The sequence below is a fragment of the Cygnus olor genome, chromosome 20 (genome assembly GCF_009769625.2).
Source record: "Cygnus olor isolate bCygOlo1 chromosome 20, bCygOlo1.pri.v2, whole genome shotgun sequence".
NCBI lineage: Eukaryota > Metazoa > Chordata > Aves > Anseriformes > Anatidae > Cygnus > Cygnus olor.
This window is the reverse complement of record NC_049188.1, coordinates 6,556,994-6,578,654: the sequence shown is the minus strand read 5'-3', so window position 1 is coordinate 6,578,654 and position 21,661 is coordinate 6,556,994. Positions and strand designations below refer to the sequence as shown.

Here is a 21,661-nt window from a genome sequence, read left to right as displayed (position 1 = left end):
AGGAGGCACGGTGGCACCGTGCTCGGAGTCGCTCTGGGGGCACAGGGAATTTCCTGACACCCCCAGACAGGCGTGGAGGTGCCGTCAGTCGCCGCGGCGGTGGGGAGCAGCGGGTGGGGGGCACAGAGGTCCCTGCGCTCTCAGGGCCGAGCCAGGTGATGTGTGGAGGTGGAAGGCAGCAAAGCTTTTCCAGAGCCGCAGCCAAGCCCAGGAGCATGGGGACGCTGCGGCAGCTGAACCCAGATTTCCTGAGCCAGCTCCCAGTGCCCCGGCCCCGAGGCCTTGGCAAGTGGCGTGCTTCAGCAGCGGGTCACGAGAGCACCTTGTCCCTTAGTAACTGTACCTCCTCTTCCTGTTTGAAGTGATAAACGAGCTGGACGGCCTGGCCAAGGGCCCGGAGATGGAGCACCGGGCCGCAGGCTATGCCCGCCAAGTGCAGGAGAGAGCCAGGAAGTCCATCGAGTTCCTGGAGGAGAGGTTTGAGAGCCGGGACAACTGCCTGAGGGCTCTGACCAGCCGGGGCAACGAGCTCGAGTCCATCTCCTTCCGCAGCGAGGACACCACCGGGCAGCAGGTGAGGGGCGTCGCGGCCCCAGGGGGATGGGGACACCAAGGCAGTGCTGCCAGCGCACGCTGTAGGGCTCTGGAGGGTTATCCTCCTCCTCGGGGGGGACCAGGGACCCCGTCCCCAGGGTTAGCGTGCTCTGAGCAGCCAGAGGGCAGCCCTGTCCCTTTGCAGGCTGCGTTAGGGCTCAGAGCAGCCCTGCGACACCATCTCCAGGGCGGTGTGGAAATGAGGGTGGTGGGGCTGCAGTTTTTTTTCTGCCGGGGTAACGTTGCCATTTTCTTCCAGGGGAACAACGATGACTTGATACTGTCCTGCTGCCTCCACTATTGCAACGACAAGGCCAAGGACTTCATGCCCTCTAACAAAGGTAGAACATCCTCACATCCATCCTCTTTGTCCCCCTCTGCTGCAGCCCACAGACTTCGCTTCTTTCTCTTTGGTGGCCCTTGGAACCGATCCCTCCCGCATTTTGCCTCTTTCAGCACCAAGGTGTCACCTCCTGCCTCTGCTCAGCCCCAGGCTGTGGCCCTCCTGCTGCATTTCCAAATGCCCACCTCTGGGTACCCCTCCTGGGACTCCCCAGCCTGTGAGGGGCCCCCTCCAAACACCCCCAGAGCCCATTTCACGGTGCCAGCAGCGCTTACAGTGGGCCAGCACAACCATTAGTCCCCCAGAGCATGCATCAGGCCTGTTAAACCACTTGTCAGGTGCCTTTTGCTTTCTCCTCGTTCTCCCAGAGCGAGAAGAGCAGACACAGCCCCAGTGCAGGGCCACCTCCTGCCACCCCGTGCTGCACCGGCGGCGTGCCCAGCGGCGTGGTCCCCGGGCCGTGAGGCTGCGAGGGGGACATGAGGCGGACGCGAGGCAGGGCTGCTGCAGGAGGCAGGCGAGGGCTCCTCCCTGCGAGCCCCGGTGCCTCCTGGCCCGAGCAATTTTCCTCCTGGCGCCCACTTGGCATCGGCAGCGTGTGCTGGGACCAGACGGCCCCAGGGCTGCTGCCAGGGCGGTGGGGATGGGAATTAGATCAGCAGCTGCCCAAGAAATCAACCCGCATTTGTCAGTGCGAATTCTTAGCAGCTTAACTTGTCAGATTCACAGAGAAACCGTCACCAAATGTTTATGTGCAAATGATGCTGAATTTTGAAATCATGTGGATTATGGCGAATGGGGCCTGACAAGCTGACAGCCTCTGGTTTGTAACAAGGAGGCGCGTCACCAGCTCGGAGCAGAGGATGTTTATTGTTACACATTTCTTAAAGTGTCCGCACAAAACCTCCCCAATCCTGCTTTCAGCAGCCCTCGGCCCCAGCCCTGCCCTCCCGCGCGGCCGCCCGAGCCCCTGCTCCCCGCGGCCAGCCTGCACACCCCTTCCTCCCACCACCTCCCCGCCATCCTCGGCCCCGACACCGTGATCGCAGCCCGAACCTTCCCTTCCCCTCGGCCTGCCGCTCCCGGCACAGCCAATCTGGGCCCATGTTGGGCTCCCATAAACTCTGTTTTTTCCATTCCAGTCCTGGCTCGGAGGCACTGTGTTTCCTGTGCTCATAGGAACAGTACTCTGGTCACAGGACCCAGCTGCTTACACATACCCCATATGCTTCCCCTGCTTCGCACACACGTAAGCGGAGCTCCCACATCCCCAGCCCGGCGCGTTGCGTGCGGGGCAGCTCATCCATCTGGGGGCAAGATCCTTCCAGTTATTTCTCAGGCTTCAGCTCTTTCTGCCTGTCTGAGCCTCCGCCAGAAACGCTTCGGTGTCAGTGGCTACTCCGAAAAGCGCCTCAAAAAATCAGGGTTCGGTTTAGATCTCGTAATGAGATCGCCAGAATAATAGCACCAGCTTCCTGCTGGAGCCAGGGTCGCAGCCCGTCTTCCTGGCCTGGGTCAGGCGAAGGCACCTCCCGTTCCCCGCCGCGGGCAGCCGCACGGAGCGGGCTGGGGGCACAGCTCACAAATCAGCCCCGAGCCGGAGCAGGGGAGAGAAGAAGGCCTTGGAGATGAAATGCTGTCTCTGAGCCATGCCAGGAAGCCTTGGCAGGCGGCGGGGAGCTGGGAGCACTGCCGGGGTGCCGGGCGGCTGTGCTTTTTGGGGAGCTCAGGCCCCATTTTGGCACGGCGTGGGGGCAGCGTGGCGTGGGGTGGGTGCAAGCTGGGGCAGATTGGGTCCGGGCTTCACCCCGCTCTCTCTTTTTCGCCCCCCCCCAGACGATCCCATCCGTTTGCTCCGCGAAGTGGTTCTGCTCACGGACGATCGGAACCTGCGAGTCAAAGCGCTGACCCGCAACGTGCCGGTGCGGGACATCCCCACCTTCCTCAAGTGGGCCCAGGAGGGCTGAGGGGGCCGAGGGGGGGTCCAGAGCCCCCTGAGTGAGTAACGCAGCGTGCTGCGCTGGGAGCCCGGCTCCGGAGGCAGCCCTCACCACCACGCGCCACCGCCGCCTTCCAGCCCACAACGAACAATAAACGCCACGTCTTCAACCCACCCCGGAATGGCCGTGCTGCGAAGGGCCCCCCCGCCCCGGGGGCAGGCGAGCTGGGAAGGTCACGGCCGTGGATGGTTCACGCGGAGGCTGGGACGCTGAGGGTCCTGCCCGCCGGCCTTTCGGGCAGTGCTGGAGCAGAGCCGGAGAGCCCTGCTGCCGTCCGAGGGAAGCTTCGGGTTAGCCCGTGCCGGATCGCCAGCCTTTTGCTTTGGTTTGCTTGGTTGCAGAGAGCTCGAGTCGTGGGTCGGTGTCGCTTCGGGTTTGGAGGGCAGCGACCGGGGGACACGACGGCGCGGACTTTGGGATCGCTCGGTCTCGCTCAGCCCCACGAGCGAGGCTCCCCGGGGTGCCACGGGCCTGCCTGCGCCCTTCGGGGGTGCCGCGGACTTCAAGGGCAGGTCCCCCCCGTGCCGGGTGCCCCGCTCTCACCATCGTCCCTGCCCCAACCTCTTTGTCCTGCACGTCCCCGGCAACACCAGGTCCCCTGTCCCCACCCTGCGGAGGGAGACACTGCCTGCAGAGGTGCTCGTCCTCTCTCTGGTGAAGGGTTTGCTTCTTGAGTTGCATTTCAGCCGTCCCTGTAGGTTTGTTTCAGGTGTGTGCCCTGCCTGCTTTGCGGGGAGGAGGGCTTTGAACACCTCCGATCCCCCCCCCCCAGCTGCTTTCTGTTCTGCTCCCCTCCCACCCCACCATTACCTGTCCCTCCCCTGAGCCCCGTGTCCCCACACCGCTCCCTGCAGACACATTTTCAGCCTAAGACTCAGCGTGAGCCCAACGAAACCCTCCGAGTCCCTGAGGACCCCAGGACAGGCTGCGTGGCGGGTCCCATGGCGGGTCCCATCCCAAGAGCCTGGGCAGTGCCTGGTCCCAAGGCCACCTGTGGGGTCCCCTCTCAGATCACCCCAAGCCCTGGAGGGACACGGACACCTTGTCACAGGGCTCTGCACCTGCAGGTCCACATTGCACGGGGTGGATCGGGGTGCTGCCGAGCCCCTCGGAGCCACGTTGTCACCACCACCGTGGCACTGCAGACACAGAAGCCACGAGGGAGCGTTTTCCCATGAACTGGCACCCCTGAGGCTCTGTCAAGCCCCGGTCCCATCAGCGGAGGGTGGGACTGACTCCCCCCCAGGGCCACCACGGCCGTGGGAGGGAAGCGTCAAAGGTGGCAGAGGAAGCAGCAGGACCGAGCCCGACATTTTCCTTTCCTGCGTGGGTGGCTCGGACCTGGTGTACAGCACGTTCGAGCAGGAAGCCCGCTGTCACCCCATGCCGGCTGCCTGGCCCCGTGGCGAGGACCAAAGGGGGGTCAGAGCCTCGGCGGCGCGTGGTCCTGGTGGGGCAGCACCGCGGGCGAGCAGGATTTGTGCTCCTTTACCTGTACCATACGAATGCGCCGCTCACGGCAGCAGCTGGCAAAGGCTGGGCTCGGCTCAGGCACAGATCCTGCGCAGGACTTCGGGGTCCCCGAGCAGCGCAGACGCTCGTGCCTGCAGGAGGGCACACGGAGTGCTTGTGGGCAGCAGCGAACACGAGCGCCACGGCCCCGCTCGATGTACGTGGGCGACGGCTCTGCCGTGGGGTCAGCCCACACCTGCGCTCAGCGCTGTGCTGGGGTGCGCAACGCGCAGACTGCGCCTTCTCCTCAAAGCCGAGTGTGTTGGAAAGGTTTTTTTTCTAACAGTGTTTCACTCTGTGAGTCCAGTCCTAGGTACGAGCAGCTCTGAGGGACACGCAGCCCCGCTGGACGCCCACCCCGTGCCCTGGGACGCTGCGCGGAGAGGCCAGCGCGACGGCGAGCAGAGCCTGAGAGTGCCGGAGCCAGCCGTGCCAGGCTGCCACCCCGCTCCCCGTGGGGAGCCCGTTTCTCGGGGAGGCGGCCGCGTTTGGGTGATTTTGTGAAGCTGGTTTTAATCAGTTTTAGTATTAAACACTTGTCTGTGCAGCCTCGTGTCTCATTCGCTCTCGGCGGGCGCGTTGCGGCAGAGATTTGGGGCAGGGGTGACGGCGGGGGGCACCGGGGAGGGGACGGCAGCGGGACGTGTCCCTGCTCGCAAGGACGGTGGTGGCCGTCTGTCCTGTCCTGTGGCCACCCCCGTGAACCGTGGGGGCTCCGGGCACACCGGGCGTGCAGCAGAGCCCCTCGCCTCCCTCCCGCAGCACCGCGGCTCCACGCCAGCCGCCCCAGCTTAGCCCGCGCCTCCCGGCTGTGGGGCAGCTCCGCGGGCACGTCCCGGGTCCCCAGCCCAGCTCCACGCGGCAGAGAAGGACGCGAGGTTTTGCGTGTTAATGTCACTTTATTGCTCGTTCCGTTTCGACTATAGAAAAAAGGGCGAGGAGCCCGTGTACAAATCGGACGTGATACAGACCCGGCCGGCGGCCCCGCTGGGCGCTTCCAGCTGTGCTTCGGGTGCAGCTGCTGCCGGTGCTTGGCCCCTGAACGGGGCACGGGCACCCCACGGCAGCTCCGGCCGGGTGCTGGCGAGCCCCAGGGGGACCCGGGCAGCCCGGCAGGGACCCAGCCAGGCTCCCCCTGCCCATCCCCAGCTGGGAACAGAGGCCTGGGGGGGCGAGGGGTGCGCCACGGGCGGGAGCAGCCAGCGCAGGTTAAGGCACAGTGGCTGCGAGGCTGGGGCCGGTCGCTGCCCCGGGGCCTCGTGTGCAAAGGAGAGGAGGGGGCGCGGGGAGGGGAGAAGCTTCACATTAGCCCCAGGCAGAGGGGTCGTGGCCCGGGCCAGGGGTGGGGGGGGTCCGGACTCGGAGGAGGGGCACCAAACAGAAGGCACGAGAGGGGTGCTGGGGCAGCAGGGGTGCCCCGTGGGGGCTCGACCCCCTGTCAGTGCAGCCCAGCCCGGGGCAGCTCCACGCCTCCCTCCCCGGGGCCACGCTCGGCTCTCCCCATGCAGCTCCCGGCCCCCCCTGCCCCTTCCCGCAGCCCCGCGCCTCCGCTGCCCACGTCCGCGTAGCTGACAAACCCGACCGCTTTGTCTTTGTCATAAACTCCTGGCCCAGGTTCCCCCCCAAACCCGACCCGACCCAGCTGCGCTGGGAACGGGGATCTTTGGCAAAAAGAGGTGAGCGGCCGCCGGGCTCGGCCCGAGGGCGAAGCCCCCCCAGGACGGCGGCTCCCCGGCTGCCCCCGCGGGTCCCGCAGCCCCACGGGGCCCCGGGCATCCCTGATGGCGAGGCGCCTGCTGGGGCAGGGCGCAGGGGCTCAGTCTGTGACAGGCCCTGCCCCACCTCCCAAAAACGCGGGGTGCCCGCCGAGCCGCGGGGTCAGGGCCAGGAGGTCAGTGCCGCTCCGGATCGAAGAGCATCGCCCGGCCACGGCCACGGCACGGACCCGACCGCCTTCCCTCCCACCCCGCGAAACCCTTCGGGCCCCTCCGTCAGTCCGTCCCCGAGCTCCCGGGGGGAGGCCGGCGTGCACCTCCCCGCCTTGCTCGCCGCTCCCGGAGGCCGCCGGCAGCTCGGAGGCATCATGCCGGCTGCGATGGATGAACTACTCACGGGCCCACGGCGGTCGAGGCGGCACAGTCCGGGTCCCGTCGCAGCAAAACCGAGCTCGGGCGGGTCCCGCCGCGGGGCCAGGGCGATGCGGAGGGCTGCCGAGGGCGTCCCCCTCACCCCGTGGGGGCAGAGACGGGGACGGCCCCGAGGTAAGGAGCGGGCTCATGTCCTCCAAAGCCTCGAGGCTCAGCCCGGCGTCACAGCTTGTGCTTCGCCTCCCGCCCCAGTCCCGGGAGCCGCCGCGGGGCCCGGTGGCGGCGAGGGGGCGGCCGAGCCACGAGGGCAGTCCCTGAATTATCGGCTGCTCCCAGGCGAGCTGGGGCGCCCGGCGCTCTTCGCAGGACACGCCATCCAGCCGGCCCGGGGCAGCTCTCATGGGACCTTCTGCTACGAGCGAGTTCTCCGGGGCCGGCGGCAGCGCCGGGGGCCGAGCACCCGCCACCTCCGCCCCCCAGCTCCGCGCGGGGAGGCAGGGGCACGAGGAGCCCCATGGGCCCCCCGGCCGGGCCGGTGCGGCCCCCGGCGGGCGCTAGGGGGGCGAATAGCGCTCTATGGTCCGGGCGGCATCGGCGTGGAGGTGCGGAGCCTGCGCCAGCACCTCGGCCGCCTTGTCCTGGCTCAGCCCCAGGTGCTCGGCCGTGAACTTGGCCAACGGGTAGAGGCTCTCCATGGCCTTGGGGTCGCTGAGGAAGTGCGAGGTGTGGGAGAGCAGCTCGGCCGCCTTCTCCTGCTTGAGCCCCAGCTGGTCGGCGGTGAGGCGGGCCATGGCGTAGACGCTGTCGGGGAAGTCCAGCTTGGCTTTGCCATCGGGGCCGGCCGCGTGCATCTTCATGTGGCTGATGAGGTTGCGCTGCTGCGCGAACTTCCCGCCGCACACCTGGCACTCGTAGGGCTTCTCGCCCGAGTGGATGCGCATGTGCTCGGTCAGGCGGTACTGGCGCGTGAAGCGCATCCCGCAGGCGTCGCAGGCAAAGGGCTTGAGGCCGAGGTGGCTGCGCATGTGGCGGGTCATGGTGCCGCGCTGCGTGAACTTCTTGCCGCAGATGGTGCAGGGGTACGGCCGCGTCAGCCAGTGCGTCTTCTCATGCTGCCGCAGCGTGGCCGGGTCCTTGTAGGACTTGTCGCAGGACGAGCAGCGGTAGGGCCGCAGGATGTCGCCCAGCCCCGGGCCACCCTTGTCCAGGAAGGGCACGGCCTGCTCCGCCGCCGCCTTGTGATACAGCTCCTCTTCGTTGTGGGCCTCCACGTGGGCGTTGAGCTGCTCGGAGCTGGGGAAGCCCTTGCCGCAGGGGATGCAGACGTACAGGTTGTCGCCCAGGCTCTCCGGCTCGTAGCCCAGGTGGTTGCAGTAGCGGTCCAGCGCGTCGCCGGGCGAGGGCCCCTCGCTGCTGCCCGTGTCCTCGCTCGTGCTGTTATCGGGCTCCAGGTCGTTGCTCTCCACGCTGGGGTACCGGGGCTGCGGCGCCGCGGGCGGCGACTCGGCCTTTTCCTCCCGCTCCAGCTCCTTCTCCGCCTCCCCCTCGTCCAGGTAGGGGCCCAGGGGCTCGTGCTTCATCCAGCGGTACATCAGCTCGCGCCCGTCGCCGCGGGGCAGGGGGGGCTCGGCGCAGGGCGGCGTGCTGCGGAAGGGGTCGGAGGCGTGGGGGTGCCCCCCCGGCTCTCCGCCCGGCGGGGAGTCCTTGTAGGAGGCGGGGTGGCCGGCCAGAAGGCCGGCGCTGACCGGGGGGCTGTCGTGCCGCGGGGGCAGCGAGGGCTCACGGGGCTCGCCGGGCAGCAGGCGGTCGGTGGGCAGGAGCTGGGCGGAGGGGCCAGTGGGGCTCTTCTTGGAGAGGTCGAGGCCGCAGGGCGGCGAGCAGTGGCGCTCGGGCGGGCACAGCCCGTGGGGGTGCAGGGGGGTGCCCTGCGAGGCCGAGGCGTAGAGCTCCCCGCACTGCGTGTTGAGCGGCGCCGCCGGCTCCACGGGCGGCAGGTCCACGGGCCGCGGCGTCCCCGAGTAGCAGGCCTGGATGACCGGCGTGGCGGCGCGCAGCCCCCGGCCCAGCTTGTAGGGCGCGTAGCCCCCGCGCAGGTGGCAGTACTTGCCGCTGCGCTTCAGCTTCTTCTTGCAAAGCGCCACCAGGCCGGGGATCTGGAGGTAGCTGGCGGCGGCCAGCACGGCGCCCAGGCTCTGCTCGCTGCCCGGCTCGCACTCGGCCAGGCGGCCGGTGTAGATGAAGTCGAGGATGAGGCGGAAGATGCCGGGGCTCACCATCTCATGGTCCAGGTTGAGCAGGTTGTCGTGCACCACCAGCGACTTGAGGTAGGCGCTGCTGGCCGCCAGGATGTTCTTGTGCGCGCGGAAGAGCGCGTTCTGCACCACGATGATCACGTCGCACAGGAAGCCCTTGGTGCGCTGCGTGTTCAGCTGCAGCAGCAGCTGCCGCGAGTGGCTCGGCACCTCCATGGCGTCCAGCATCGCGCTCCTCGCCCGCCGCCCTGCAACACACGGCCCCCGTCAGCTCTCCGCCGCCAGCCCCGCGCGCCCCCGCCCGGGCGTACGGCCCACGGCTTGGGGGGAGCTCGGCCAGCACGTCGTGGGGCTCAGCCCACGCGTGGGGGGGGGGGGGGGGGGGGGGGGCTCGGCCAGCACCTCGGGGGTCGGGGGGGCTCGGCCCCGGCCCCAGCCCCAGCCCCGGCCCCGGCCCCTCTCTCGCCGCCGCGTCCCGGGCGCTCTGCGCGCCGCCTCGCCCGTGCCACCGCTTATATCGGGGCTCGCTTCTCGCCGGCCGGGGGGGCGGGGAAGGGGGTTAAAACCCCCGGAGGCATTTTGGAGAAAGTGACATCACCCGCGGCAGCTTCCAGCACCGCGCCGCGCCCCGGCCCCGCCGCCCCGGCAGCGCCCCGGCAGCGCCCCGGCCCCCGGCTCCCACCTGCCGGCCCCACCGGGGGAGCTGGACGGGGGGTACGGAGGGAGGTGGGGGGGGGGGGGGGGGGTAAAACGGGGCCGTCCCGGAGCCCCCGAGCAGCGGGGAGAAGCGGAGCGGGGCCCGCCCGCCCCCCCGGGGCCGCCTCTCGCCGTTACCTGCGCCGCGCCGCTGCCCCGGCTCCCCGCGGCGCCTCCCCGGCTCTTATGCGCCCCGGTCCCGGGAGGCGGCCGGCCGTGCCCCCGGCGCCCCCCGCCCCCGTTTCCTTCCCCCCCCCTCCCCCCCGCCCCGAGGTGAGCGGGGGGACGGCCGGGGAGAGAGTAGAGGGGGGCGCGGGGCGGGGGGGGGGGGGGAATGCAGGGTGTTGGGGGGGAAAACGGGACCTCCCCTCCCCGCCTCCCCCTCCGGTGCCGGTCCCCCCCCCCCTCCTCTCCCCGCCGCGGTGGGTGCCGCCGAGCGGGGCCGTTTGCCTTTTTTACCTGGGCGTCCGGTGGCCTCCGCCAACCAGCCGAGGTCTCGGTGGACTCTCATGGCTCAGCCCCGGGGGGGGCGCCGCCGGGCGCTGCCCTCCGCCCGCCGCCGCCGCTCCATGCCCGGCGCTCCCGGCCGCCCGTGCGCCCCTCGGAGCGGGCGGCGGCGGCGGCGGCGGCTCCTCGGGGCTCCCGGCGCCGCCAGCTCGGAGGTGAAACCCGGGCTGCGAACTCCCCCTGACCCCGGCCTGAACTCCGCGCAGCGCCGCTGGCTGTTAAAGGGACGGCGGGAGGTTTCCTCCTCCCCTCCCCGGGCGGGGCACGCCAGAGCCGGGCCCCCCCCCCCTCCTCCTCCTCCTCCTCCTCCTCCTTCTTCTCCTCCTCCTCCTCCTCCTTTCTCCGAGCCCTCTTTTCCCCTCCGCCCCGGCGGGAGCGAGAGGAACGGCGGCGCCGCCTCCCGCCCGCTCCCGCCGCCCCTTCGGGGCTCCCGCTCCTCGGGGGCGCAAAGGGATTGGGGGGGGACACACACACACACACACACGCTTTGCCCGGACCCACCGAGGTGAACCCCCCCCACCCCCCCCGGGGGGAGCTCCCGACCCCCGTTAACCCTCGCTGGGTCCTCTCCCGGGCTCCCCTTTTCCCCTCCCATCACCAGGTGAGCCCCGACGGCGCGGCCGCAGCGCCCCGACGGCACCTACCCCGCGGCTGCCCCGGCGCCGCCGCTGCCTCCCTGCCCGCGGCCCGGCTCCGTTCGTGGGGCGCCATCTAGCGGCGCCCGCCGCGCTCCGCCTCCCCCCCCCCCCCCGTCGGGGCTCGGAAGGGGCCGGGGGGGGGGGGGGGGACCGGGAGGGGGGGCCGGGAGGGGGAAGGAGGGGACGCGGAGGTGGGGGGGGGGGGGGGGACGGACCCGCGGCTCCTCCCCGTGCAGGTGCGCGGCCGCCCCGACGGGACGTCCCGTGGTGGCGGCGGGGCTGGGTTTTGGGGAGGAGGTCGGAGGGTGGTGGGTTTTGTTTTTTTTTTTAAGCGGGGGGGGATGCTCCCCCGGTGTGTCCCCCCCCTCCCCCCCCCCCTCCCGCCACCTCCGGTGCTGCCTTGGAAGGAAGGGTGGCCCCCCCGGTGGGATACCTCGACGTGACCCCACCTCGCCACCTCCGCCTTTTTAAGGGTGCCCCACAAGGAAGAGCCGTCGGGGGGTGCTGGTGGGGGGGGGGGGCTCAGCCGGCCCTGATTTGCCGCTGGTGGAGGGGGGGGAGCACAAAGGGGGGGGGGGGGGGGGGCACAGCCCTGGCGCCCAGATGTGCGGCAGCAGCGGTGGTGGCTTGGGGTGGGCCGGGGAGCTGCGGTGGTGCGGGAAGGGGGGGGGGGGGGCAACACCCTCACCTCGTGTGTCCCCCCCCTCCTCCCCCTTCCGCATCGAAATATCTCCTGGGTCGGGGAGGGGGGGGGGAGCAGCCCGGCTGCCCCCGACCGCAGGCGCTGCCTCTCGCTTCGCTCTTTCGCTTCTCCTTTCTCACGGCCGCAGCCGCTTGCGCAAGCCCTGGGGCTGTGGCTTCCACGGCCGCGGCACCTCCAGGGTGGCTGCTGGCACCCCACCGCCAGGGCAGGGTGCCCCCAGCATCGGCCACCCCCCCCCCCCGATTTTGGGGGTCTCACCCCATCACCCACCCCTGGGCCCTTGGGGAGCAGGAGCTGGCGCTGGGGACCCGCAGTGGTGGCCTTGGCGCTGTCCCCAGTGGGAATTTGGTGCTCCCGGCGCGCTGTGGCTGGCGGGATGGGCACTGCCACGCGTGTGGCTGCTCCCCAAAACGCCCTCGGGGCTCAGCGTCACCGGGAGCTCGGCCACGGGCACCCACAGAGCCGGGATGTCCCAAACAGGCTGGGGCCACCACCCCCAGGACCTGGGCACGGTGGCACGGCCGCTGCCCTGCCCGAGGGGACCCTGCAGCGGGCACGTCCCAGGAGAGGGGACAGCACCCCAAATCCCTCCCCATCCTGTCCCCAGTCCCCAGCCTGGGCTCACACCCACGGTCCCATCAGGATCCTGGGAGCGGGACGAAGGCGAACCTCGGTGCAGAGCCGTGGTTTAATCTCAGCTCCCCGGGCACTAATTTCCCTCCTTTTTTTTTTTTTCTTTTTATTTTTTCTTTTTTCTTTCCTCCTGTTCAATTAACGGCTGGAAGTGTTTCAGGTTCTGGCAGGGAGCTCTGGACGTCGCTGTGAGCGATGGCTCCCGCGGGCTCCGTCCGGGTAATTTACGGGGCTGCGCTGCATAAATCACGGCAGCCAGCGGCTCCCAGACAGCTCCCTCCCCGGGGCCGGCCGGGACCCAGGGCTGCCCCAGCTACCTGCTGAGTGATGCTGAGCCCCCGGGGCAGAAACTCGGAGCAGGGAGCGCGGAACCTGCAACCTCTCCACCCTCTGCACCTCTTCACCCGTCACCCGGGGAGGGCAGGGGCTGGGGCAGGTGGGGGGGGGGTGGGGGCACTGAAGGACCCTTCTCGTCCCATCCTGCCACCCCGAGGGGTCCTGGCACCGGGGATGGAGCTCAGCCCCGGGGATGGAGCTCAGCCCCGGTGGGCTGGGAAGCTCAGAGCAATCCCCTGCCCCGGTCGCGTCCCGCACAAGTGGCTGCGGGAGGAGGCAGCGCGGGCGCCCAGGAGCGCGCAGGAAAGGGGCATTTTCGCCTCAATGTGCTGCGCAGATTGGAAACAGCTCTGGTTAAGTCATTGGCTCTGTTGGGAGGTCTGCGCTGGAGCGTCTCCCGCCCGTGCCCCCTCCCCACGATCAATCACGGCGCAGCAAATTAGCCCAGATGCTGGGAGATTCGGTTCAAATCCAGCTGTGGTTTGGATCGCGCTCGCATGCCTGGCTTCATGTGGGACCTGGGCTTTTGGACAGGATACAGCCCCCCGGTCTCCGCAGGGCCCTGTTTCCCAGCGCAGCCTCTCCCCGAAGCCCACACACATGTGTTCGATTACGGCGCGTTGGCCAGCCGGGCCGCATCCGGCACCGCCAGGAGCCTGGAGCCCCCGCTGGCAGCTCGCACTTCATTTTCCCGGCGGTGCCGGGGGCACGGCAGCCCCCCGCGTGGCCCCTGCTTGGCCCTGGCCCTCGCGGGGGGCTGAGCGTCGCCCCCCCCCCCCCCCCCAGCATCGCCAGGCCGTGAAGCTCGTAGCGGTGCTGAGCGGCTCCCGGCTGGGGGAGTTGTGGGGTTGGGGCTGCCTCGTGCCTGAGCCGAGCCCCGCCAGGTGCTCCCGATGTGCCCGGTGTCCCCCCAAACCACAGGATCTTTATTTTGGGGGCAGGAAGGGCAGAGCCACAGCACCCTAATTGTGGGGTGGTGCTGGGGTGGGAGAGGGACCCCTTTCGGGGGGGGGGGGGGTTGGTGCATGTTGGGGTGATGGGATCCCTTTTTCCTGGGGTGATGCTCGGCTAAACAAGGGGCCCCATCCCTGCAAGGTGATGTTTTGTGGCTCAGGGGGAATCCCTTCCTTGTGGGGTGCTGTGAAATGGGGCGGTGGGATCCTGGCCCTGCAGGGTGAACCTCAGGAGCCCTTCGCTGTGGGGTGATGCTTGGCAGGGTGCTGGGACCCCTTCCCTTTGGGGCGACGCTCTGTGGGGCAGCAGGATACGTTGTGGGATGCTCAAGTGAGTGATGGGACCCTTTCCCTTTGGGGTGATGCTTGGCAGGGTGCTGGGACCCCCTTCCCTTTGGGGCGACGCTCTGTGGAGCAGCAGGATACGTTGTGGGGTGATGCTCAGCAGGGTAATGGGACCCCTTCCTTTTGGGGTGATGCTCAGCAGGGTAATGGGACCCCCGTCCATTGGAGGTGATGCTCCGTGGAGCAGTAGGATACACTGTGGGATGACGATCAAGTGGGTGATGGGACCCCCTTCCCTTTGGGGCAATGCTCTGTGAGGCAGCAGGACACATTGTGGGGTGATGTTCAGCGGAGTGATAGGACCCCCTTCTTTTTGGGGTGATGCTCAGTGGGGTGATGGGACCCTTTTGGGGTGATGCTCTGAGGGGCAGTAGTACACATTGTAGGGTGATGCTCAGTGGGGTGATGGGACCCTTTTGGGGTGATGCTCTGAGGGGCAGTAGTACACATTGTGGGGTGATGCTTGGCAGGGCGATGGGACCCCCTTCCCTTTAGGGTGATGCTCAGTGGGGTGAAGGGACCCCTTCCCTTTGGGGCAATGCTCCATGGGATATAGTAGGATGCCTTGTGGGGGTGATGCTTGGCAGGGCAACGGGACCCCTTCCTTTTGGGGTGATGCTCAGCGGGGTGATGGGACTCCTTCCCCTTGGGGTGATGCTCCATGGGGTAGCAGAATGCCTTGTAGGGCGATGCTCGACAGGGTGATGGGACCCCTTCCTTTTGGGGCGATGCTCGGCAGGGTGATGGGACGCCTTCCCTGTGGGGTGATGCTCATCGGGGTGATGGGACCCCTTCCCTTTGGGGTGATGCTCCATGGGGCGGCAGGAACACCTCGCAGGGCGACGCTCAAGATGGTGAGGACCCCTTCTTGTGCTAACCCCCCCCCCTTTTTCACCAGGATGCCGCACCTTGGGGTCACCCCCCACCACCACCACCAGCTCCCCACGCGTGACCCAGGCGCTGCGCACCGCGGGACCCCCCCCGGGCGCCCCTATCCAAGGGGAGCTCCCCCGACGGGACCGCGGCGGTTATATGGGGGGGGGGGGGGGGGGGCAGGGAACAGAGCCTGCAAAGCCCACGAGATGGCAGCAACGGGCCGCGCTCCGGGACGCCCGCCCCCCCCCCCCCCCCCCCCCCGTCACCACCCCCCCACCACCACCTCGGGGACATTTTGGGGGGGGGGTGCGGGGGAACGGGGGTGTGGGGGGGGGGCACGACTTCATCCCCACACCCCACTCCTTCCCACGGTCCCCCGACGCGCACTGCGTGCGCGTCGGGGGACCGTGGGAAGGAGTGGGGTGTGGGGAGGTGGGGGGGGCAAAATGCGGCCCCCCCCCCCCCCCCCCCGGTCCCGGAGGGGGCGGCGGTGCTCCGGGGGAGGCGCTGCGCAGCCGGTGCCGGTGGGCCGGCCCCGGTGCTGACTAATCCCGGGGCTGAGTCACGGCTGCGGCGGGGAGCGCGCTGCGGCAGCGGCGCCTCCAAACCGGAGAGCCCCGACGGGGCGGGCGCCGCTGCTCCCGTTCCCCGACAAGGCGGGGGGGGGGGGGGGGGGGCGGAGACACACACACACACACACACTTGGGGGGGGGGGGGTCCCTAATTTGGGGGGGGGGGGGGGGTCTTTAATTGTTACCGGAGAGAGGGTTAAGAGGGTGGTTTGTTTTTTTTTGGGGGGGGGGGGGGGGGAAGCCTCTGAACGGATTGCGGAGGGGGGGGGGGGGGAGCGGGACGGCGGGGGGGTTCTGTTTGGGGGTGTAAGCGGGGGAGGGTTTGTTGTGTTCTTTTTTTTTTGGGGGGGGGGGGGGTCGTGGCAGCGTGCGGCCCTGCGCAGCGGCGGCTGCTGCTGTCAATGACAACGCCGCTGTTGCCGTGGCGACCGCTGTGATGCTCCGCCAGAGCACAGTGAGGTCAGAAGGCTCCGGGGGGGGGGGGGCAAGGGGGGGGTGGGGGGGGTGGGTTTCGTCCTGGGGAGCCACCGGGGAAAAGTCCTACGTCCCCGTCCCCGTGTCGTCCCCCCCCCCCCGCCCCACCGCGTCCCCACCTGGCTGTCGGCTCAGCCTGGGGGGAGCAGGGGGATGGAGTTTAGGGTTTTTTGGTTTTTTTTTTTTGGGGGGGGGGGGGGGGGGAGGGGGGGGGTGAAATTGGGGATGTGAAGCCCCAGCCTGCCCAATCGTGCCCCCCCCCCCCCCGCCCCGGAAAAAAAAAAATAAAAATGTTTTCGGGGTGCTCAGCCCCACGGGGAACGTGCGCCGTGCTCCCTGCAAGGCTGGAGAAGGGGGGGGGGGGGGGGGGGGGGGGGGGCAGGGTAACAGCGTGCTGCAGTGGGGCAGCTGCTGAGGGGGGGGGGGAGGAATCTCTAAACATCCCCCCCCCCCCCCCCCCCAAAAAAAAAAAATGCACTCACACACACTTTGTGCTGCCCCAACCTCCTGCAGGGCATGGGGCTGGCACCCGGGAGTGCTCGCAGCCCCCCCCCCCAAGGCCTGCAGGGGCTCGCGGTGGGGGCGGCCAGGACTTTGGGGTGGGTGCTGCCAGGGCTTTATTTTGGGTGGGCAGGGGGCAACCCCCCCCCCCCCCCGCCCCCCCCAGGCTGCTCCGGGGGGGGGGGCTGGGCACCCCTGGGGCCTCGTGCACCCCCCCCCCCTTTACCCCACACATCGCCAGCAGCAGGGGGACACCATTGGGGGGGGAGGGGGCGGGGGGGGGGGTCTGGGAGGGGGGTCGGGGATGGGGGCGGGGTGACACCCACCGGGGTGCTGCCCCCCCCCCCCCCCCCCCGGAGGGGTGCACGGCCCCCCCCAGGGCTGCAGGAGGAAGGACGCTGGGGCTGGGGGCTGCCACCCTAGGGGGGAACCGGGGATGGGGAAGAAGGGGGGGGGGGGTGCGTGTGTGGGGGTCCCGGTAGGAGCCAAGCCCCCCCCCCCCCCCCCCAACCCACCTGCGGGCCGCTGCCCCCCCCCCGCCCCCCCCCCCCCGGGCCGATATAAATAGTAGCGTCTTCCCGTTCCCTAAATTTCCTCGCTGACGTAGCGCTCACGTCATTGTGTAGGTTGCTGCTTTTCTATGAATGAGCCGAGATCCCCGTTACTACGAGCCCGACCCTATAAAAGCCCCGCGCTCTGCGGACAGCGCAGCACCGCCACCGGCACCGGGCCCCCGCCGGGGAACCGACACCGGGCCGGGATGCTCCGGGGGGGTGGGGGGGGGAGAGGTAAGGAACCGGCAGGGCCGGGCCCCCCCCTCCTCTCAGGTAAGCAGGGACCGAGCCCGGAATCGGGGGTGGGGGGGTGGGGGGGAGCTGCACCTGCCCGTCGGGGGGTGCGGGGGAGAGGGGGAGAGGGATGGGGGTCGTGGGGGGGGGGGTGTCGGGGTCCCGGGGGTGGGTGTCCGGTGCTGGGGGGGGGCTCTGCGGCGGGCGGTGGGGGGGGGGGGGCGCGGGGCCGCCTGGCGCAGCCCCACGTGCGGCGGGGGCGGGCCGCGGGGGCGGGCGCTGTGCGCGGAACCGCCCCGGGGGGGGGGGGGCCGCACGGGGGGGGGGGGGGCGGGGGGGCCCGGCCGCTTCTTTCCCCCCCCGTCCCCTTAACCCCCCCCTTCCTCCTCCTTCCCCCCCCCCCCACATCCCCGTCCAGCTTTGCAGTGCCTGCGCGTGTGCGCGCGCGTCCTCACCCCCCCCCCCCACCCCCCCCCACCACCACCCCGCTGCGTGCTGCGGGTGCCCCCCCCCCCATACACTTTTTTACCTCCTCCTCCTCCCTCTCTCTCCTCATCCCGCCCCGACGGGACCCCCGCGGCGGGGCGCCGCAGAGCCCCTTCCAAACCCCCACCACCACCTCCCACCACCACCACCACCACCCCGGGGTCGGCTCCCCCCCCCCCACCACCCCGCTGCGTGCTGCGGGTGCCCCCCCCCCCCCATACACTTTTTTACCTCCCCCTCCTCCTCCTCCCTCCCTCTCCTCATCCCGCCCCGACGGGACCCCCGCCGAACCCCCCGCGGCGGGGCGCCGCAGAGCCCCTTCCAAACCCCCCCCCACCCCCCCCCCCCACCACCACCACCACCTCGGGGTCGGCTCCCCCCCCCCCACCACCACCACCTCCCCCCCCCGCCGCCCCCACTCGGTCGCTTTCACCCCGGCCGTCGGAGGAGCGCGGAGACCCCCGTCGAGGAAAGCCCGAGTCAGCGCGTCGGCACCTTGGCTCTAGACTGCTTACTGCTGCGTACCGACAGGCCAGTAACAGTCTACAGTCATGGCTACCGAAGCATGACCCTCGGCACCGCCGCCGGCCTCCGTCGGGGCACGGGGGCGGAGAGGCCTCCCCCCCCCCCCCCCCCCCCCCCCACACACCCCCCCCCAACCCCCCACCCCCGGGGGGAGTCTGTTTGTTTGTTTGTTTGTTTGTTTGTTTGTTTGTTTGTTGTTTGTTTGTTTGTTTGTTTTGGGTGTTTTTGGGGGGGGTGTCGGGAGCTGTCCCGAGTGCTGAAGCCGTCGGGGCGGCCCGGGGAGCTCCGCGCCGCCGGGGGGTGGGGGAGGGCGGTTTGGGCGCATGGTTCGGGGTTTTTTGTTGTTTTTTTCTAGGGGGGGGGGGGGGGGGGACGGACAGCGGCGGGGAGGGCGCCCGCTTGACCCCCCGCTTTCTCTTTCCTCCCCCTCCCCCCCCACCGCAGACGCCGAGCCCCCGCCCCCCCCCCCCCCCCCCCCCGCTGCAGCCCAGGTAGGGGCGGTGCCGTCCCTACGGCGGGGCGGACACGCGTGGGGGCCGGCGGGAGGGCTGTGGGAATTTGGGGGGGGGGCGGGGGTGGGGGGAGGGGAGGGGGGAAGGATGCTACCGAGGACCCCCCCCACACGCACTTTTTTCCTCCGCACCCCCAGAGCGCCCCCCCCCCCCCCCCAACGCGGCGTGGGGCGGGCGCGCTCGCTGCGGTGGCGGGGCCGCCTCGTCGCCGTCTCCAAGGCTCCGGCTGAACCCCCCCCAAGTCCCATAACCCTCCCCCCCCCCCCCCGACCCCATAACGCCCCCCCCCTCCCCCCCGACCCCACAACGCCCCCCGACGTCGCTCGGGCGACCGTGGCTTTAGATTGTTACTGTGCTGCTGGGGGGGTAACAGTCTACAGCCATGGTCGCCGGGCCCGGCGCACTCGCAGCGCGGCAGCAGCGGCCCCCCCCCCCCCCCCAAAAACCCCAACCCCCCCCCCCCCCCAACCCCATAACCCGCCCTCCCCCCCCCTCCCCTCCCAACCTCCCGGGGCTCGGGGGTCCCGTCGGGGCTGTGGGGGGGGGGTGGGGGGGGCGCTTGGGGGGTGGGGGGCCCGTCGGGGGGGGGGGGCGCGGAGCGGCTCCTCCTGGGCACCGGGAACAGCGGAGACCCCCCCCCCCCCAAAAAAAAAATCCCCCCCCCCCCCCCTCACCTGCCCGTCCGGCCGCCGCCGCTCCCACGGGGAGCTCGGGTGTCCCGATCCCCCCCCCCCCGCCATCCACCGTCCCCCGACGGCACCGGGAGACGGAGCCGGGGGGGGGGGGGGGGGAAGGGGATGGAGGGGGGGGTCCCGGGGGGGGGTGTGCCCCGGAGGTGTGTGTGTGGGGGGGCGGTCCCGGAGTTGTTGGGGGGGCCCCGGGAGCGGAGCGCGGCCCGGCTCGGGGCCGGCGCGGCGGGGACTGAGCGCGGCCCGACGGGGCGGGCGGCGGCCGGGGGGGGCGGGCGCAGGTTGCACAATTTCCACACCCCACACCCCCCCCCCCCGGGGCCAGGAGATTCCTGAGCGGCGCAGTCAGAGCGGCCCGGCCCGCCCCGGCACCGGGCACCGGGCCCTGGGCAGCCGGAGGCAGCCGGTACCGGCTGGGCAAAGCCCCGGGGGGGGGGGGGGGGGGGGCGGGGAGAGGGTTCCCGGGGGGGGGCGGCGTGGGGCAGCGACCCGCGGAGAGGTGCTGGGCCCCTGCAGGCGGGTGCTGGGGACACCCTGGGGTGCGGGGTGGGATTGGGGACGCGCCCCCCCCCCCCCCCACACGGGGGCTCTGCAGGCTGAGGGTCCCCAAGGGAGTCCCACCGAAAACCCCCAAGGGGCAAGGTGGGGACCCTGCGCTGGCACCCGGAATGGGATTTGGGGGGGGGGGGGGGGGATTCGGCCCCCCCCCCCCCGGCCTGGAAGCCGGTGAACCCACAGCTCCCGCGGCGGGGCGCTGCGTGTCCCCGAAACCTCCCCTTGCCGCCGGGAAAAGGCTCTGTGACCGTGCCTGGGGCGCAGAGCGCGGTGGCGAGGGCACCACGGCCACGGCCCCGCGGAATTCGGGGCCCAAAGCCCTCCCAGCGCGGCCCCAGGTGAGGGGCAGCGTCCCGGGGACGGGGACCGCGGCCCCTCAGAGGCTTGGGGCCGCGCTGCCGTTGTTCCGAAGGCCAAGCGCTCCCGCTCACCCGTCGGACTCGAGTTTTTCTTCCAGAGCACGTTAAAAATATCGCCGATTTCTGACGCCGGCTCCCAGCGCGGTTCCAAGCGGCCGGGCCCGGGGCCAGATCCCGGCGCCGAGGGACGGAGGCCGCCCGGCTCCCGTGCTGCTCCCCGGCACGGCCAGGAGGCCGGTGGCAGGGCGAGGGGGCCGGTGGCAGGGCGAGGAGGCCGGTGGCGCGGCGAGGCCGAGCTGTTACTCGCTGTCCGTACATCGGGACGGTGCTCGTGGGCACCGCGGAAATGCAACCCCCACGGTGCGGTTTGGAGCATCCCGGGGCACGGCGTGGATGGGGTAAGGCTGCCCCCAGGGAGCCCACGGCTGAGGATTTGGGATTTTTCTGCCTCCGTGCCGCAGGTGGGATCCCCGCCGGGCTGTACCCAGGCGGGATTTATCCGCGGAGAGCGCGCGGCCCCGAAAATAAAAAGGTTTCGGGCTGAGGGCCGTGCCCGCGACCCGCTGCCTGGCGGGGGGACGCAGGGGGCGAGGGGGTGCCGCTGCCCCCCCCCCCAAAAGGCAGCGCGGCGGCCGTCCCCTCGCGGCACACGCTGTGGTTACCATCTGACGGCTCTTGGCGAAACGCTCTTTGTGATTCAGCCGTGTTTATCCCAGCCCGCGGCCCGGCCCAGCGTGGGTTTCCATGGAAAACTTCCATCGAAAACAAGCAGGGAAGGAGCTACAGCGGGAGTGACTCAGCCACAACTGGAAGCTTCTGCGGGTGAGGCGGGGAGGGACGTGGGGGGGGCTCTTCCCACCCCCTGCATCCCGCCCGGGCAGCGGGGGTCCCCGGGGGGAGCCGCGATGCGTGAGGGGCTGCGGGGCACCTGCCCCGGGGCCCGGCCGTGGCACCGGGGGCAGGCGGGGGGCCCTGAGAGCTGCTCGAGGGGACAGAAGGGGGAAAACGTCCCCCTGCCGAGCCCCCCGTGCCACTGGGTAACGGCACCGGCTGTCCCCAGGGCTCCCTTGTGCCCCAGGGTGGTGTCACCCCCCCTCCCCCCCCCCCAGCGCCCTTCGCAAGTGCCACACGCAGTTTTGGGGGAAAAAACAACTCTTCCGGCCCCCTGCGGAGGGGAAGGGAGGATGGGGTGGGGAAGAGCCCTGTGCCCCCGCTCCAGGCTCTCCGTTTGTTTCCTTCCCCTCGCGGCGCCCGGGCAGGCACGGCGCAGGAACGACGGCGACACGCAGAAGGTGCGTGGCGGGGGGGGGGGGGCTGGGGGGGGCTGAGCCGCGTGGAAGACAAATGTCACCCACCCGCCTGGCGCGGGGCAGCCGGGAGCGTGGCTCTGCCGCCCGGGGAGGACGCAGCGGGCAGGCGCCCGTGGGGACGCGCGCGGTGCCGCCCGCAGGAGCCGCTTCCCTCCTGCCGTGGCGGGCAGGTGCTGAGCGTCCCTCGCGCGCCGGTCACGCGCACCTCACGCAGCCGGGTCGGGTTTATCCGGGTTTATTGTTTGCTCGGAGCTTCGGCAGACGACACCTGGCAGGACGGCAATTGTTAAATCCCCGGGGGCAGGGCGCAGGCGCTGCAGCACCCGAGCACCCCCGAAAAGCCTCCCCCATCCCTCTCCAACCCCCCCCCCACCCTCAGCGTCCCCGCGGGTGCTGTCCGAAAGCCAGGGGCCCC

General features: G+C 70.6%; 2 protein-coding genes across 5 annotated transcripts in view; one reads left to right on the top strand and one right to left on the bottom strand.

Annotated features, from left to right (window-relative positions):
* The window catches only part of SMG6 (SMG6 nonsense mediated mRNA decay factor), a 109,218-nt gene extending 104,222 nt beyond the window's left edge, over positions 1-4,996 (top strand). For all 3 annotated transcript variants that reach the window (XM_040533013.1, XM_040533012.1, XM_040533014.1), the window contains exons 17-19: positions 363-574; positions 854-935; positions 2,774-4,996. In XM_040533013.1, coding sequence (XP_040388947.1) covers positions 363-574; positions 854-935; positions 2,774-2,904 — 425 coding nt within the window. In that variant the 3' untranslated portion in view covers positions 2,905-4,996. The remainder of the gene's footprint in view (positions 1-362; positions 575-853; positions 936-2,773) is intronic.
* Positions 4,997-6,803: 1,807 nt separating this feature from the next.
* On the bottom strand, positions 6,804-10,112 carry HIC1 (HIC ZBTB transcriptional repressor 1). 2 transcript variants are annotated; one of them, XM_040533019.1, is made up of 2 exons: positions 9,944-10,112; positions 6,804-9,036 (listed from the first exon to the last, which is right to left on the bottom strand). In XM_040533019.1, exons 1-2 carry the CDS (start codon positions 9,993-9,995, stop codon positions 7,091-7,093), a joined length of 1,998 nt encoding a protein of 665 aa, XP_040388953.1. In that variant the 5' UTR covers positions 9,996-10,112; the 3' UTR covers positions 6,804-7,090. The 2 variants fall into 2 exon arrangements, with proteins under 2 accessions (XP_040388953.1, XP_040388954.1); XM_040533020.1 differs by lacking the exon at positions 9,944-10,112 and adding an exon at positions 9,623-9,637.
* Positions 10,113-21,661: the final 11,549 nt, after the last annotated feature.

Coding starts and splice junctions, on each gene's coding strand:
- HIC1 (XM_040533019.1), bottom strand. CDS start 9,995: ATGAGAGTCCACCGAGACCTCGGCTGGTTGGCGGAGGCCACCGGACGC. Junction 9,037..9,943: donor GGAGGCCACCGGACGCCCAG/GTAAAAAAGGCA, acceptor CGTGTGTTGCAG/GGCGGCGGGCGAGGAGCGCG.